This window comes from Onychostoma macrolepis, chromosome 04 (assembly GCF_012432095.1).
Source record: "Onychostoma macrolepis isolate SWU-2019 chromosome 04, ASM1243209v1, whole genome shotgun sequence".
Lineage (NCBI taxonomy): Eukaryota > Metazoa > Chordata > Actinopteri > Cypriniformes > Cyprinidae > Onychostoma > Onychostoma macrolepis.
The window spans coordinates 29,450,770-29,468,608 of NC_081158.1; the positions used below are offsets into that span (position 1 = coordinate 29,450,770).

Here is a 17,839-nt window from a genome sequence, read left to right on the forward strand (position 1 = left end):
TTGGAAGTCTATTAAAGAAATGAGAACATGCGGATGTGATTCCCCCAACCCCCACCATCTGATCTCGAGCTCCCGATCCTGGATATGGTTTGAGTTGACAAGTACGGATACTGGCGAAATGCTCTGCCAGACTGGACCGCATTTGGTTTTGACTCTTTGGAGAGTCAAGAGACACAACAAAGCCAATGACTGTGAATGAGTTCATCGGACGTTCAGCGAATCCACAGTTGTTTCAAACGGTAGAACAGCCATCGTACGTGGGAGAAAATTTGAGAGGAAGTAGCTGAAAGTGGGCCACAATAAACTAGAGTGTTGTTAATTTGTGAACGCAATCAATAACAAGAAGGCCAGGAGAGGAGGGAATTAGAATGAGTGACAAGCAGAAAGAAATCTAAGCTTCCATGACGAGCTAAAAACAGGGCTTTGAAACGCTCCCAAGAGAGCTGGATATCAAGCCTCTGGGTGCTGTGGTTACTGCAGATCTAAGCGCTACAAACACTGTTTACTTCATTTCTATAACCTCCTGTGATGTGGTTCTTTGAAGCGAGCCCTTTCCGGTATCTTCCAACTCTTTCTATATCTCTCTTTCAACCCCTCTCTCTCTCTCTCCCATCTTACACGGCTTTCTGCATGTTCTACATCAAGATGATGGCTTGATGTTGGGGGAGTGGGGTAAGACGTGTCATGTCGTAAATCTAGCAAACGGTATATGATTATTTGTTATAGAAGAAGTCCATCCTATACTGCCTATGACTGAGAAAATGACAAGCAGTTTTCAATTTTAAACATGTAAACAAAAAATAAAAAAAAAAATTTAAAAAATTGACATGGCAGAACTTAATAAATATGTAATATATGTTGGTGAATTGCCAATATAACCATGTAAATTATTTACTAAAGATTAGTTACAAACTAAAGATATTTTAATAATTTATGTAATATGTATTATTTGTTATAAATATCATACATTAACTATAATTAAACATTTTTCTGATGAAAAATATCCTGAAATATACATCTGTATATTTTTTATAATATTTTATATATTTAAAAACAAAACAAAATTCAAAATATCAATATGAAGAAAAATGCATTTGAATTGCATTATGCATTAGTACTGTAAAATCCCCCTTTTCATGTTTTTATTTCAATTTTTTATTCCACATCGACTCATCCCATGATGTTACTTTCCTGATATATGTCATATTTCTATGGTTATATTATGTAATAGATGTTTTTGCATTTCTGGATGATGGCAGACCAGTGTTGTTATTGTTAACTAAATCTATAGCTGGTATAATTAAAATGCTATAATAAACTTATTTCAGTTAATATTACCCTCTAATATTTTAAGTTGAAGTAATAACATGACTACAAAAACAAAAAAAGAAAAAGGAATGAAAATAAATTAAGGCTAAATAGAAATAAAAAACACTATGCCATAACAAAAACAATTTAATAAAATAAATAAAATAAAATTGAAATAAGAAAATATAAAAATAAAAGCCAAGTTTAAAATATTTATAAAAACTATAATGCTATTAGAAAATAACAATGAAATATAATATTAATTTCATTTCTCATTATAAGTAAAAAGTGGCACAGCCAACACTATGCTTATGCTTCACAGTACAAGCATAAACACCCATTATGCGGAGTACAAAAAAAAAAAAAAAAAAAAAAAAAAAAAAAACAACAGATGAGCATGAGGAAAAACATTGGCCAGGTGTGTTAGACCTTCAGGTCTCTCCACCCTCCGCCTGTGGTGGTGGGAAGCTGACCTTTAATTCACAGTCCTGTGATCACTGCTCTACTGTGCATTGAACGATAGCGGGTGTCTGGGCACAACGTGTCATAAAACAGGCTCCCCAAAGCATAAAGTCATTATCATCAAAGTATCTCTGTGGGGAAATTCTGCCCTCAGCAGGGAAGCCACTGGGGCAGTTTCAAAGCCACCAGTTTATGCACATGACAGTGGACACAAAAAACAAAAAACACAAGAATGAGAGCAAGAACGTCCCACATAGCCGGAGGCTAAACACTTAGCATAAGGAGGAGGAGAAAGACTTGATATGTAGCAGAACAAAGATGGGTGTAAACAACAAGGCTCTGTTCTGATTGAAGGGGTGGAGGGCCTGCATATGGGGCTGATGGGTATCAGATGGTGCAGCTCTGCGAAGGCAAAGGCTTTTTTTAAGCAAGTCAGCACACTTGGTGGCCATTTTGGATCTGGGTAACACCCTCGGGCAGTTGTTTTCTAGTCATGCAAGCTCAGCTCCTATCTATTTGCATGAGGAGAGAGTAAAATCCACCAAAGTGTTTGCCAGCTTGTGTTGGAATAACACACTGCAAAAAAAAAAACTATTCTTAATGAGTATTTTTCATCTAGTTTTCAAGTTAAAAGATGTAAAAATGCTTGAAACAAGAAATTAAGCAACACTGCATTAAACAAGTAAACTGTATTTTTTTTTCAGAGAGAGAATGCTTTAATAAAAACATATTTTGTCTTACTGCACACTTTTTATTTATTTTTTACATTCACTAGATAAAAAAAAAAACAACACCTATTAAAATGTCATTTTTGCAGTGCATGTCAATTTGAGAAGAAAAAAAGTGGATAGTAAATTTAGGGTGTTTAGCTCCAGCCAGGCTATTTTTCTGTATCATCCCTCTCATGTGGATTGGCATTCCATAGCAAACGATCAGGTGATGTCCTTGCCAAAAAAAGCAATACGATCTTCTAATTTAAAGGCATGATTTCCTTTCTCATAGTTGTATTGTTGAGCGCTGAGATTTCTACCATTCGTTACTCAACGACTGCTATGTCATATGCTTTCTGGCACAGGCTAGCAGCTCTGGGACTTGCAACAGTACAGAGGACAAAAAAAGTTTTGGAAAGCCCACAAAGAAAATGGCATTTCCTTCCTTTTGACTGTTTGAGCAGTCATGCTAACACACCATCTCTAACATACACAAGACAATCGAACTGTTGCAGTCCAATGCGTCCCTACAACCAAACAAGGTGCTCTTGATTCCTACAGCTTGCAATAAGTAGCCGATCTCTAGTCAGAGCTCCTCTCCACCAGCGCTTTGGAGTGTCAGTCTCACGACTGGCATCTGTTAGCTCCCTCCTGACCTGTTCGCGCTCGAGAGGCGATGAGTGGCAGAATCAAGACTTTCATGTGTGAAGTACACTGCGCCTCTTGCTTTTCTTCCTGCGCTATTTCCATTCCTCAGTCTCGGCCTCGATTTACCTCTCTCTCTCTTTCCGTTTCCCTCTGAGTGTTGAGAATGGCTCTCGCCACCGCATTAGTGATGACGACCTTGTCGGGTGGATTTTTACCACAGTTTTGTTTCACCTCTGCTCAGTGTTACCACTAAAGTCTGATCTCTCGTCAGTCTTCAGAGGTTTTGGAAGACAGAGTGGAACATTCGAGAACATTCCACAGAGACCTCAAGAAATAAAAAAAGTCCAAACCTGAAGCTGCCAACGCTAATTTGCCCGAGACAGTAATGTAACATCTAATCCCCAAGATGGTTCCTCTACACGCACAAATCGTTGTTAGGTCAAGCACAAGCAATTCGTAATAAACACAACAGTTCCCTGCTGAAAAAAAAAGCCAGGTTTGCTGGTTTTAGCTGGTTAAAGCTGGTCTCCCATTTTAATGTCTCCAAAACACATAACAGAACGAAAAAAAAAAAAAAAGACAAACAAAACAAAACAAAACAAAAGAAGACCCATAACAAAATTCAAAACAAAACAAAAATACCCAAAACTAAGTGTGGGCTAAGAGGCTAAGCAACACAAAAAAACTAAACTAAAACAAAATGTAAAACAAGACCCAAAACAAAACAAAAAAGCCCAAACAAAAACCTCAAAGCAATACAAAACTAAACTAAACTAAAACAAAATGTAAAAAAAAAAAAAAAAAAGAACAAAACAGAGCACCAGCTATAACTAGCAAACCAGGTATGCTCACCCATCCCACTGAATCCCATTTCCTAAGACTGTCCTGTGCCAACTATAGCTTCCTAATGGATCCTGGATGTTGCACTGCAACCAGTCTGTTATGGCAGGTTGAGAAAATGACATTTAGGATGAAAAAAGGCCTACCCCCAGGGACAGTAATATGTTCCCCCTCAATAAAAGCAGCGTCGGCAGGCCAGTGAGTCATAAAAGGCTCCTGTTTGACTCTTTTATATCTGCGTGTTTAAAAAGGACCATAAACCTGCGATTCGCCTGCAGCACTTTGGCTTTATTAACTCCAGTGTGTCGCCATCACCTGTCAGATCTTTTCATTTGCCTGCAAATGTGAACAAGGAGAAAGACCAACAAGAGGCTACATGAAGGCAGATGTATACCTGTTACATAAATCTTTATTATAATGTGTTTGTTAAGGATGGGTCAAGGATGGTTAATTATTGAGGTTGACTAGTTTCGCTAGATTTTTCTCTAGATTGTTTTCTGTCAGACATTCAGGAATCCCCTGCTGTAATTTAAAAAAATAAATAAATAAAATACAATAATGAAATGAAATGAAATAAATAAAATAAAAAGCATGAAGATAAATCAACCTGCGGTGCATATATATTCTGTCTTTCTTAACCATGCACAAACTTACATGCAGACCACCAGTGCTTGTAAGAGCACTTAGCAGCATGATCCCTAACTTGCCAAATGTTATAAAATACTGTTCCACAATTGCACACTAAAGGTGTCACTCTAAGCTCTCTGCATTTGAGTGCTGATGTTTACAACCACACGAGAGCACATTGTGCCAAACATAAAAGGGGCTGTGAGACTTATAAACAGAAGACCTATGGCTTACAACCGCTATTCGTAATGTGCGGCGCTCCGGCGTCAGTCTAATGGCTTCTCTGGAGTAGTGCACACATTGCACCTGTGGGGGAAACCCTTTTCTGAGCTTGCTTTGATGATTGCACAAAGTATGCGGCGGAATATGTTCACCCTTTCTGAACTGAAGCATGCTGACTGGATGTACCTTTCCATTCTTTGACCTTTCTATTTTCTTTCCAACTCTCTCATTCAATTTTTCCGTCGTATCTGTCTTTGATGAAGGCCGGTCAAGGTGGAGATTGGGATACAGTGGGGCCTTCTGGTCACAGGGCATGCTGGGAGTCAGAGCATTTGGCACTGCACTGCGTGCAGTAAAAGGGAACAGATTCAACCACGCAGTAAAACAGGTATTTACTGGGCTTCATTATAATGTCATCTTTTCTCCCCCGCTGTCTCTCTCCATCCTGCTTCCCAGCGAAAGTCTTGATTTCTTCAGGCTGATGATATTTGATCAGCGGGAGAGGAGGGGGAGGTACGGCTTGATGATTCAGTACATATTGCACGTCTGGGAACTCTGTATCCGGCGGAAAAAGTCTCAAATGCTGAAGAGATGTGGAGGCCTATAAAAACCCATCTCCAGTTTTATCAGACTAGAGAGATAAATGAAAAAGGATAGGGATGATTCACAAGAGGTTAAAGTCACGCTCTTGAGGGCCGTTGATCAAAGACCTTCTCTTGCATTGCAATTCTCTGCACATGCAGTGTCTGTGCTCCATTTGTTCATCTTATGGAAACTAACAGCTAATCTTAATTAACAAGACGTTGACCATTTTGATACTTGCCCATTAAAAAGTCACTACCAAGATTTAGCAAAGTAGTGAATAGCACGTTGCTATCTGGTGAACTGTGTGGTTTCTAGGGTTTTTTGGTAGTTGTTAGTAGGCCCAAAGTTAGGGTTGGGGTTGGTTAATTCAAAATGTTTAAATAATGTAAAAAAAAAAAAAAAAAGTTTCACTTGAATTTTTTTATGGTTCTTCTGTAATTCTGTGGTGCTAATTATTATTATTGTAGCATCAATATTTTAGTTAATATTTAGGTCAGGTAAATTTTAGAACTTCTATCATTAATCATGAAACTGGTTTAGTACAGATGGGTTTTGTACAAATTTTCCATGTTTTTTTAAAGATATTTTGCTTTTGCAAGGATGGAAACATTATAGAAGTTTCTGTAACATTCTGTAATATTCTGAAAAATTCTAGTGATTTCTGGAACATTCCAGAACATTGTGGGACTGCTCATAAAAGACAATAATCATCCAATGTTCACTTCTGAAGTTTTGGACGACTCACTTTTGGTAACTGTTTATGTTAAACTGTTGTTGTTAGCTTGGTACCTTGTACCAGGTAATTTTTATGCATGAGTAATAACAGATTAGCTTCTATACTTTTTTTTTTCATGAGCACTTTTAATGACTCACAAAAATGTATGTGATTCTCGTATGCAGCATGTCAAACTTGATAAAGAAACATTAAAAATAAAAGCAAAACATTTAAAAAATTTGTTTCACAGTTTTTTTAATTCCAAATCCATTATTGAATTTGAAATAAATTTCAAAACAAGGTTGCAAAAAAGAAAGAGTTGAATTTGAATTTCAATTCTCAGAATTTCATATAACCCCAATGAGTATTGTTCAAAAAGAACGTAACAATTTTTAAGAAATTTTAGAATGAAAGTTGGTCCATTTATTTTTATTTTTAAGTCATGAAGGTTTTATAGGGCTTACAGACAAACAGACTGCTGAATGTCAATTCATTTCCCAGAATGCACTACATGCGTTGTATTTTTTAGCACTGCTGTTTAGACCTAGTCATTTCCACTTCCTGCCATTCCAATTTCAGCTCAACTTCTTGCATGTTAAGGCCAATTCAGTTCAAGCACAATTTGAGGTATGAATCATGTCAATAGCACGCATTACACACCAAAGTTTAACAGTAAGGTCTATGGGTTTGTTCAAAGTTAGAGCGATGCTTGCCTAAGAAAGCACCACTAATTAGAAGACTGATTGGATCAAATCATGTGAAAGCAGCACAACGCCACCAGCAGGAAACTCAAAAAAATAGGAGAGAGAGTCCTTCCTTTCTGACCATCTAACCTTCTCCAATGTCAACAGTTGCTATTCTGAATGTGTTTGTGCAGCTCTGGTGCTCAACCACAACCGACCACCCCACATCCCACCTCAGGGCTCCAATGGAAACCTTCTTCATTGATTGAAAAAGCCATTTTTAGTGCCGGGTCAGAGAGAGACGACTGCTCTGGTGTCCTGGACTAACCTCTCCCCCAGCTCACCCTGACCAACCGATTGGAGCGGGACCACCGTAACCAAACCGAATCATCAACAACAATCGGTTTCCCTTCCAAACACGTCCAATAGCGTGTGGAGACAGCTCGGGGTTCGCCTGATCTGGAGTCTCAGGGCCTCAAGCCTGGATCGTGACGTGCCTTTGGGGGAAGGTGGTGGTTGATGGTCTTGGCTGAAGGAAGCAGCTGTCGCCGCTTCCAGACTAGGCCCGAGATGCAGCCGCATCAGGGTGCTTCGAACGGGGGAGCGCAAGCCACAATGTGGGCTCGTGGCAACGTGACCCCAAGGAGGATACTGGGGCCCTGAAGTCATAAATGAGCTCTCGTTGACCGCAACACGTACTTTTGCGCACGCACACACCGACGCACCAGTTGCTGGGTACCACAGGTCGAGGTCCAATAGCACATCAATCCTGCTGTCAGAAAAAGAGCATATGAACTCGAACGAAAACAAAGAACACATGACACAGAACAAGGAAAATGTGAAAACGGAGAATGATCGAAAGAACAAACCGACAGCCAGGAAAAACACCGAAAACCACAACAAAGGGAGGGCCGCTGTGGCATTGTTGTCCAGAGGTCTACGGCAAAGAGGAAAAACAGCCCCTCCATAAAAAGTGGGACTTTTTGTGCTGAGATTCTCACAGACATTAACTGCTGATTCTGGCTTTCTATTCGAACCCTCACTCTAGAAGGGCGGGAGCGGCCACCACAGACCACCATCCTGTCAAATCGGGGCAAAAATAGTCAATATGACGAAAGTTACATCAGCCTGGATGAGATAGTTTGTATTTGCAAATCGGCTCAAACTAAACACGCCGATACCTGGATACCGACGCCGACGCTTCTGCTTCAATATCGCGGAGCCATAAATTCAAAAATAGTTCCTGCGGTTGCACTGAACAACTGTGTCTTATTTCATTGTTCAATTACCCTCTCCTTTTCTCTTTTCCCAAAATCCAAAGCTCACAATGAGAGGAGGACACGAGGTCAGGATGTGCGTGAATGCGGTCTGGATGAGGGAAACATGAGATCGCTCTTTACCTGAGAAGAATCCCAGCAATTCTCAAATGAGGAACCAGAGCTGACATCCAAACTTATATAATCAGAAGACGGATCGCTCTGAGGAGACGCATTTCTAGGCAGCGTAAAAGGAAAACCTTTAAACGCTGCACAAAAGATTGAGCTTTTGTGAATAACTCATGGTTTTGGGGGGACTTTGACCCTCTTAAAAGGTTGATGGGCCTCATTATGGGTTAAGTTTCAATGTTAAGACTATAACAGCCACTGCTCTATTCGGATTTCAGTGGTTTTGTGTGTAAAACCCTTGCTTGAAATCCATTACAAGGCACAGAATTCATCCTGCATTTCAATTAGGCAACATCATATGAGTAAAGGAACGGACTCAAGAACTGTACATAACTGTGAATAAAGTAAATAAATGTCATGTGGACTTTACCTTGACCTGTTGAGAACTCTCATTCATGTTATCCTCTCGCTTACGAGCCTCTTCCATCAACTGAGCGTTCCTGTTCTTCTCCACCTGCTCTTTGTGCTTCAGGTTAGCAACCTTCTTGCTTTGGTCTTTCATTTGCCTGCAAGGACACGCCAACAGACTTCAGTCAGACATTTACAGATGGACACTGAGGTGGATGGATACAGGAAACATTAGGAGAGAGGAGCGTATGTGTCTTTGACAATTAATGGTATTGCAACTTTTTAGGAACTAGCATTGCCAAAAGATTTTCAGAATGCACATCATGAATTAATGCATGTTTCACATACTATTTTTAAAAACAAAATATGCATTATTATATTCAGAATAACAAAAACACAATAAAAGGATCATACAAAAATCAAATAAAAATTTTATGTTGCTGCATTATGTTGGATTAAATCAGATCAAATGCCTATTGTACTTTTAAAGTGATTTTAATCTGAAAATTGGCGATAATTTAATATATAATAAGCTATGTATTGAATTAGGAATGGGTCAAAATAAAACAAAATTAAAAAATAAAATACAGACTAAAAACTTGTACTAAAGCTCAAATAAATATAGTACAGTTATTAAGTTAATGGTGTACCCTTTTAAACCCAAAAAAAAAAAAAAAAAAGTATTACTATACCATGTCCAAAAACAACAACAACAAGAACAAAAAAGAACACAATTTCTACGTTATTTTTTTATCCAACCTGATGCTGTACTGATACTGTCCTGGTGATTTTAATCTGAAAATCAGGTATATTTTACAATATAATAAGTTGTGTACACTCTTAAAAATAAAAGGTGCTTCAGGATGCCATAGAAGAACCTTTTTGTCTAAATGGTTCCATAAAGAACCTTTAACATCTGAAGAACCTTTCTGTTTCACAAAAGGTTCTTTGTGGCGAAAGAAGGTTCTCTAGATCATAAAAATTTAAGAAAGATATGATTCTTTAAAGAACCTTTGACTGAATGGTTCTTTGTGGAACCAAAAATAGTTATTCTATGGCATCGCTGTGAAGAACCTTTTAAACACCTTTATTTTTTAAGAGTATAGAATTAGGAATGGGTCAAAACAAAATATAATAAAATGGCATTATGTATGACTGATGAAATCAGATCACAGTCTGATTGATTGTATATATTTAAATTTGAATTTATATCAATTTGAAAATCCAACTATATTTTAATATATTTTAATTAGGAAAATATTGTATATTAAAAAGATAAAAATCCGATCACCGTCTGATTGATTGTATATATTTAAATTTGAATTTATATCAATTTGAAAATCCAACTATATTTTAATATAATTTTAATTAGGAAAATATTGTATATTAAAAAGATAAAATGAAATACCAACTAATATTATCAAGCCACAAGTAGAATCAAAGACCTCTTCCTCAAAGAGTTTTATCGTCTTTTGTACACATACAAGCAGTCAAGTACAAACAGAAGGGTCAATGAGAAGAGCCAAAAGCGGTCTAGCTTATTATACAATGACAACAAAAGGGAGCAGGACTGATCTCCACAGATCAAGCTGTGCTGCAAATGAAAGGCAGTATGTTTGTGTTTGAGCTCTGGGATTTTTCTCATTATCCTTTTCCCTCCTCCATTTGCCGTGGCATGGAAACCCGCAGGAACACAAAGCTCTACCAAAAAGGAAGGAATAAATAAATTAAAAGAGCATTTGAGCCGTCTTCATTTCTGAGAAGTGTCGCACCAACAGACCTAGATGCTGCGGTCACTCGACCCCAACGAGCGTCAGAGCACGAGAGTTTTCCTGTTTACGTGGCCGCCGTCGGTGTATTGCGCACTGGCAGTGTGGCGACCGGGATCGGTTACTGTTAACCATCTTGACTTGATCAAAAAAAAAAAAGGGAAAATCTGCGCCTCTGCCCTGCAGAACAGATGTACCACTGGCTATGCCAACACCAATGTCTTTAAATGAGCAATAACACAGCGTTGTGGAAAGACCTCCCTCGGCCCTCGGCCCTCTGCCCCCCCGACACCACAGAGCATTGCCCAAGACACACAATACGGGAAAGTAATTGAAGAGTTATTATGGGGGCTTATGGAATATGACAATCCACGTCTACGTGTGCCAGGAAAGCGGCACCAAGGTGCTCCACCAAGGTGCTTCGGTTGGTACTTTGGAGCTTTCAGAGCGTGTTCGCTGAAGCAAGGTGACATTGAACAAGGCTTGAAGAAAGCAGGCCAAGCCGCAGCGCCACTAGAACCTGATCGTTCTTCTGGATGAGCTGTCCTGAGCACAGTGGACTCTCTGTGTGGAAGTACCAGAGGAAAGCCGCAGTCTTCTGGCTCCCGTTGCAGATACTAGTACAACTTTGCTAACAACTACCATACAAATGTTTGGAGATCAGGTTAGCCTGGTGACATACTGCTAGTAATGGAGCAACTGGTTTGAGCGATTATCTGTCTTTTCGGAAGATTCCCAAGGTTTTCTTTTCTTTTCTCTTGGACATGAGGATCACGAGACGTGTTGACAGAGTGTAGACAACGAAGAGGCGAAGTCTACTACTATTTCATCCACTGTTGTATCCAATATTTGTTATAATCATACATTTCTGCAAACGCAAACAGAAATCGGGTCTTGAGGCTAACAAAAACACAATAGGTCCTTGATTCAGTTGCACCGTTAGGGTGTAAATAACTAAAAACAGCATGCTACTAACTTGACCACAGCACATCAGCTGTTTCAAAACAGAGCAGATTTACCAATAAGCGGCGGTGTAGCATGACAAATGGCTCCATCGCTGTATTTTTCATCAGCAGAGTGAACTTTGTCCTCTCTCTCGAATGTTGCATTGGGAAATCTGATTTAATTTGGTGAATCCGTTCATTCACATGGTTCATGTAAATAAACGATTCACTGATTAAATAAACGATTCACTGATTTATTTAAACAATTCGCTGATTTAAACAAACAATTCACTGATTCATTTAAATGATTCACCAATTCATTTAAAACCGAAATATTTATTTAATCAATGTTTTCGGCTCTGTTATATAAACGCATTTTCTAGTTGTATTAGTTAGTTCTGGAGATGAATGGGCTAACTGCAGTATTAAGCAGTACCATCTGACAATTATACTTACAGAAAGATTTTTAATTTTTTTTTTTCTCAAAAAGCTATTTTTAGTTAACTACCACTACTATTTCTCTAAGTGTAGCTTGGCTGTAGTTGAACTATTTTATAAGCATCTTAACAAGTTGCAGTTCCAAAGTAGTTTCCTCAACACTGCTAATTTGAAAGCTATTAAAAAAATCTAATAAAAGCGCCGCGAATAAATTTCATGTCCATTCTGGCAAATTGCGCTGTGCTGTCAAAAAACCATCTTGAAGATAACATGACCATATAACAAAGCAAAAAGAAAGACTTTGTGTGTGTGCTCCAGGGAGTTTGTGTAACAGGTCATAAATATACTGGAATGTTCCTATTTGGTGTTTCCAGAAGAGGCCAAGCCATCTGCTTGGCTCCGCTACACTTGCAATAAGCAGCTGACTGTTTTTATGCATTGCGCGCCAGCCTTTATTCAGGGTTTTGATTATATGTTTATATGTCTCCATTTGAGCTCTGATGTGATGGGATAGGTAACCCCATTTCGCAGAGTTCATGGAGGAAACACTTCTACAACAATAAAGAAGAACAGCAACATCTAATTCAGATGTAATTCGCCAGTCGTTTTGGTATTTTTGATATGCTGTGATAAAAGCGTACGATGGTGCAGGTACAGTGTCTAACAAAAGCGATTCGTAAACCTTGTTGACAGAGAGGCTTTGTTAGCCGGATATTACTAGCATGCATGCCAATATTTCCAATGAGCTCCACTATGGTCCACTAAGTGATGGTGACACTCTAATCTAGCCCATCCTGTCAGATTAAGTCCCAAAATATAGCTCTGCTTTACGTTTATCAGTGTAACAGTGAAACAATGAACCACACAACACAAACACACAATGCATTTACATGAAAAGGAATATTCAGAAGATGAAATCATCGTGTAACCTAATCACCTAGATTGCAAATATTGATATTTCTAAAATCTAAAAATATTAATGCCTGTATTAATTTGAAAATGGGATCATCAATCGAGATGTCTAAACATTCTGAAACCTGTGAAAATTTATTTATATTAATTTTTATTTACAAAAGTAAAAAAAACAATCGATTCTTTTTTTATTGAACTTTTATAATAAAATTCCGGCGTCAGTTATCTATGTACTTATTTATTGGAAAGATATTCATAATGACAAACGATTTCTGTCAAATAAATGCTGTTCTTTTGAACTTTCTATTCATCAAAAAATTCTGATAAACAGAAAAATATTAAGCAGCAGCTGTTTTCAACATTGATAATAATAAGTAATATTTCTTGAGCATTAAATCAACATATTAGAATGATTTCTGATCATGTGACACTGAAGACTGGAGTAATGATTCTTGAAAATTCAACTTTGCCATCACAGGAATGAATTAAATTGTTAAAATATATTCAAATAGAAAAAATAAATCCGTTATTTTAAATAGTAATAATATTTCACAATATTACTGTATTTACTATATTTTTGATCAAATAAATGCAGCCTTGGTGAGCATAAGAGACTTCTTTTTAAACATATAAAAAATTTTACCAACCTAAGACTTTTGAACGGCAGTGTAAAAAAGAATAAATACAAGAGATATTTTAAGAGTACATCTCACTCTCATGCTAACACACAAACCTAAATGGAAACATCTCTGTAGGGCAGAGACCCCATTAAAAGGCCTTCTTTACTTCAATTTTTCCAATGCCAACATTTTCCTTTCCTCTAAATAAAGCTCTGGATCTCATACGTAACCCTGCCATCTTCCTCCTCTCTGTACTGAGCTTCATGTTGCATTAGTGGCCATATTATCAATACTAGGAAAACTGTACTATATTTGAGTGCCAGTGCGGCTTCAGGCGATGAGAGAAGCAACATTAACATGAGTGGAAAAAATGAAAAACAGGTAAACAGGCCTATGACAGGGCGGGAGAGAAAGAAAATAATCTTTCAGCACAATTTTGAGCTTGTCTAGAGGAAAAACACACTAATTATACATCAAAACATAACATATAAATCCAAACAAAAACACACAGGTCACACAGGTGAAAATGCGTTCAGAAGAGAATTTCTGCACTCATGCTTTTTAATGAATCTTATTTTCAGGGAGCTCAAACCCTTGAAAATTATCAAAAATAGTAATTCATTATTTTGGTCCAGATCTTACAATTAATAATTCATATACAAGACAGCTCCAGGCAATGTTTACAGGGTAAGGCTTGAAAGCACTTTGAAATTCTCAAGATATCGGCTGAAGCGTGTGAGCAAACATCAGAAAGTTTGCTAACTTTCGGCTATAAAGATGTTCTAAACTTCTGCATAATGAAGCCTTTGAAACATGCATCTAGTAAACACCTCTCAAAACACAAAAACCAAAAAAGTCCTTTTCACATTTGCGCTCAAGGGAAGGACAAGTCCTTCCAAAGCCATGGTGAGGCAAAAGCGAACGCTTGTTGAATGACCACCACCGCAAGGTCGAGCTAGGAAAACAAAGCAACCCAAAATGCGCAAGCCCTCAAAATTTCTCAGAAAGCCCTCTTTCAACATTTCCTTTCTCAAAATAATATGAACCTACATTTCTAAACAATTACGTTTTGTGGTCACTTAACTGGAGAAATGAGGCCCGGCGGGCATTAAAGCAAACGTTATTCCAAAGTTCAATCGCACCTGACACTTAATAACATAAAACAAGACCCAATGGTAAAATTGGGTGCGATTTCGAGATGAATGCGCAAGGAAATCGATGTTGAAGAAATAAATCCATCATGCCGTTATGAGGAATTCTGAGTAGAAAACAGAAAAGTGTCTTATGTTACGAAGCCAACCTGCGTTTATGAGCGGGCTGCGTAACGCAGAAGGCTGGAGATGGTTACCGCGCCGCATTTTCATCCAAGCCTTTTGGGCCCACTTTTTGATGTCATTTTTCTTGTTCTTTTCAACCGTGCTGACAGAATTGCACATAAGTGTGCCCACACTAACAGTCCAGGATGGGATAAACAGCAAAAAGGTTGAGTAAGGACAAAAACCTTTCTGTTTATCGCAAGCCTGACCTGTTTGACCGGCAGAGAACGGAGTGGAACGCCATCAAAGACTGTTTGAGAGTGTGTGTTTACTTCATCCCTCATCCCTCTCGAAGTCATCCTTTAATGTCAATTGTGTCTTTATATTGGCCAGATATCTCCTTCCTGGCGTTCAGGATATGTTCGTGAGCTCAGGACTAATAAAAGACAGGAAATGTGGGTTCTACGCAGACTGTGGCCATTTCTCTAGCAGCAGGTGGAGCAGAGCTGGCAAGAGCCGCTGCTTGATAGCGGGGCTCATTTTCACAGTTCTGTCTGTGGTGAGCGCAAACTTTTCGAGCCTAATAGACTTTGGCTTCTGAGGAGGTTTTGCGGCCAGGTGCACTACGGGGTGTCCCCGCGTCTCTTACGTACAGTACTGCGTGGAGCGGATGATTCCCTCCGGCCCTTGACTAATCTAGTCAATCATGCGGTTGGCCCTGAGGCCAGGCCAGCCAAAGCTAACTGGAAAGCACACAGAGACAACAGACAGGCGGAGGTGTTCCCCGAGCCGCCCGGATCGTATACACTCATCGACAGGCCCAGAGAAGCAGACCTCCCTGTCTGTGCGGGATTGTGGCCTTCACCTGCCGAGGGAACCGAGAGCGGCAGGCCAGCACAGCAGAACAGCCTCCCGAAATAATGAGACAAAACCCAGAAATACAGCCTTCTACCTCTCCAGAATGAGAAACGGTGACTTAAATTACACAAACAGAGAATGTGGGAGAGAGAGGAAAAACAGAGGGAGGAATGACAAAATATATTACTATATATTACAAAGACACTATATATTAAATATTCCTAAAATAACATGCTGCATGCTAATCTTAATGAAAATTGATAATACTGTATGCAAACAATTACGCTTATAAAATACTAAAGAAAAAAATTATCAAAATATTGTGCACAAATAAATTGAAAAAACCCCCCAAAAAAGTATAATATAGTAGATAAAATAATTGACATAAAAACTAATGAAAAAAATTAAAAAGAAAATATTTTTTTTTTTTTTTAATATTGGATGCAAATCAGCCAAATAAGACTTTTTATGTTATAGACAAAACAGTTATGCCAAAAAATACTAAAGGAAAAAAGAATTTTAAAGAATATACAAAAGATTTTTTTAAAATTGTATGCAATGCATTGCATTGTATGCATGATTATTAAAAAGAAAAAGAAAACTAATTGATAAATTAAATGTGCCAAAAAATATGTATACATATATTTATATGTATATGTGTGTGTGTGTGTGTGTGTGTGTGTGTGTGTATATATGTATATATATATATATGAGAATAATTGACGACGAGCCGTTGGATTATTAGAAAAATAATGCACACCCGAGGTGGTGATGCGGTCACGACACGAAGCGGAGTGGCCGTTACACCTCGGGTGTGCATTATTTTTCTAATAATTCAACAGACCGAAGTCAATTATTCCGCTTATACTACGGTTTCCACACCTCAAGACATCGATCAGATGCGAGTAGGATTATTTCTTCCGCATCTTATCCAACACCTCCATTGCTAATTCCTAAATGTCATCTTAAACCTAGTAATGGAGGCTTGAGCCGTTGATAACAGACTAATAATACAGTTAATAACTAAGTTATGAGAGAGAGAGAGAGAGAGAGAGAGAATTACCTCTGTGCGTCTCTCAATAGTGTTCGGCAGCAATGTCTCTAGTTATAGTGAAACTTAGTTCTTTTTGTTCACGAACAGCGCCGTTGTTGTTACCTCGCTTGTGAGAAGTCATGTAGTTTTTAAGTTGTTTGCTAATAAAATCATCAGAGTAGCGCTAACAACATTAGCGGGATGTATGCTAGTGTGTGTGCAAACTGTTATGTGTGTGCGGTCTGTGAGGGAGAGAGGCGGGAGAGATAGAGTATGTGCTTTCCGTACATAATAAAGCGTAATTTTGTGGCAAAAACATGGACATGATCTGTCGTTTTTATCCTTTTGTTTACTATATTTATTTGTTTGGCCAGTGTCGTTGTGGGATTTGGTTTGAAAGACCTTTGAAATAACAGAAATCATTTGGCGAAGTGATATGGTCATGTAATGCGGTCAAGAGCTGCCTGGAACTACATTCCCGTGCATTTCCTGAAAATAATTGCACACCTTAGAACGTTCGCAGCCAATCAGATTCAAGCATTCAACGGCCCGTAGTGTATATATATATATATATATATATATATATATATATATATATATATATATATATATATATATATATATGTCAAATAAAATCATATGACAAATATTTTTTTAACTTAAAAAGGGCAGAAAGACAGACAAGTCAGAGTCTGGCAGAAAGAGACAGAGAAATAAAAAGAAAAACAAAAGATAGAGACTAAGAGACAACAATTAAGACATAAAAAGAAATATAGTTATAGAGACAAAATAAGAAAGAATAATGAAAATCAGAGAATAATTAGAGGTAGAATGAAAGAGAAAAGAGTGAGAGAAATAAAAATTAAAAAACTCTTCTCTCAAAGAAAGAGAAACACAGGAAGCATTCATACTTCAGGGAACGACGCACATCACATTTATTGTCAAGCATTTGTAGACTAAATCAAGAGGCCCTGAAGCTCAGCAGCGAATGCGTAACACTGGGGAAAATTCATTTCAGAGTGACATGGATTCCTTCTCATTACACCGCGCCTCTTCATCTGGGGGAGATATCAAATCGGCCCTGTTTGTTGTGTTGCTGAGTTCCAGAGAATAAATAAAAAAAAACAAAAAACAAAGAGGAGGAGAAGGATGAGCGAGAAAGAGATCGAGAGAGAGAGTATGACAGTTCTGTCAAGCACTCCCGTAACATTTGGCTTGTTTTCTAGTGGAGTAACAAGAGTGGAAAAAATAAAACAGCTTGACAAGTCTCTGTTCCAGACCAAACTAAAAAGAGATGCAAATAATAACCATGATAAACAAGCTGAGCACAGAGATCCCGGCTGTAGCGGGATGGGTCCGTATCGACGGTGCGCTGGCAGAAGAGGCAAGCTTTTCAACACCGCTCGGGAGAAAATG

General features: G+C 38.2%; 1 protein-coding gene across 9 annotated transcripts in view; it reads right to left on the reverse strand.

Annotated features, from left to right (window-relative positions):
- Positions 1 to 17,839, reverse strand: part of wnt5b (wingless-type MMTV integration site family, member 5b) — a 312,897-nt gene that overhangs the window by 207,690 nt on the left and 87,368 nt on the right. For all 9 annotated transcript variants that reach the window (XM_058772671.1, XM_058772670.1, XM_058772675.1 and 6 more), the window contains one exon: positions 8,616 to 8,751. In XM_058772671.1, the coding sequence (XP_058628654.1) occupies positions 8,616 to 8,751 (136 nt within the window). The remainder of the gene's footprint in view (positions 1 to 8,615; positions 8,752 to 17,839) is intronic.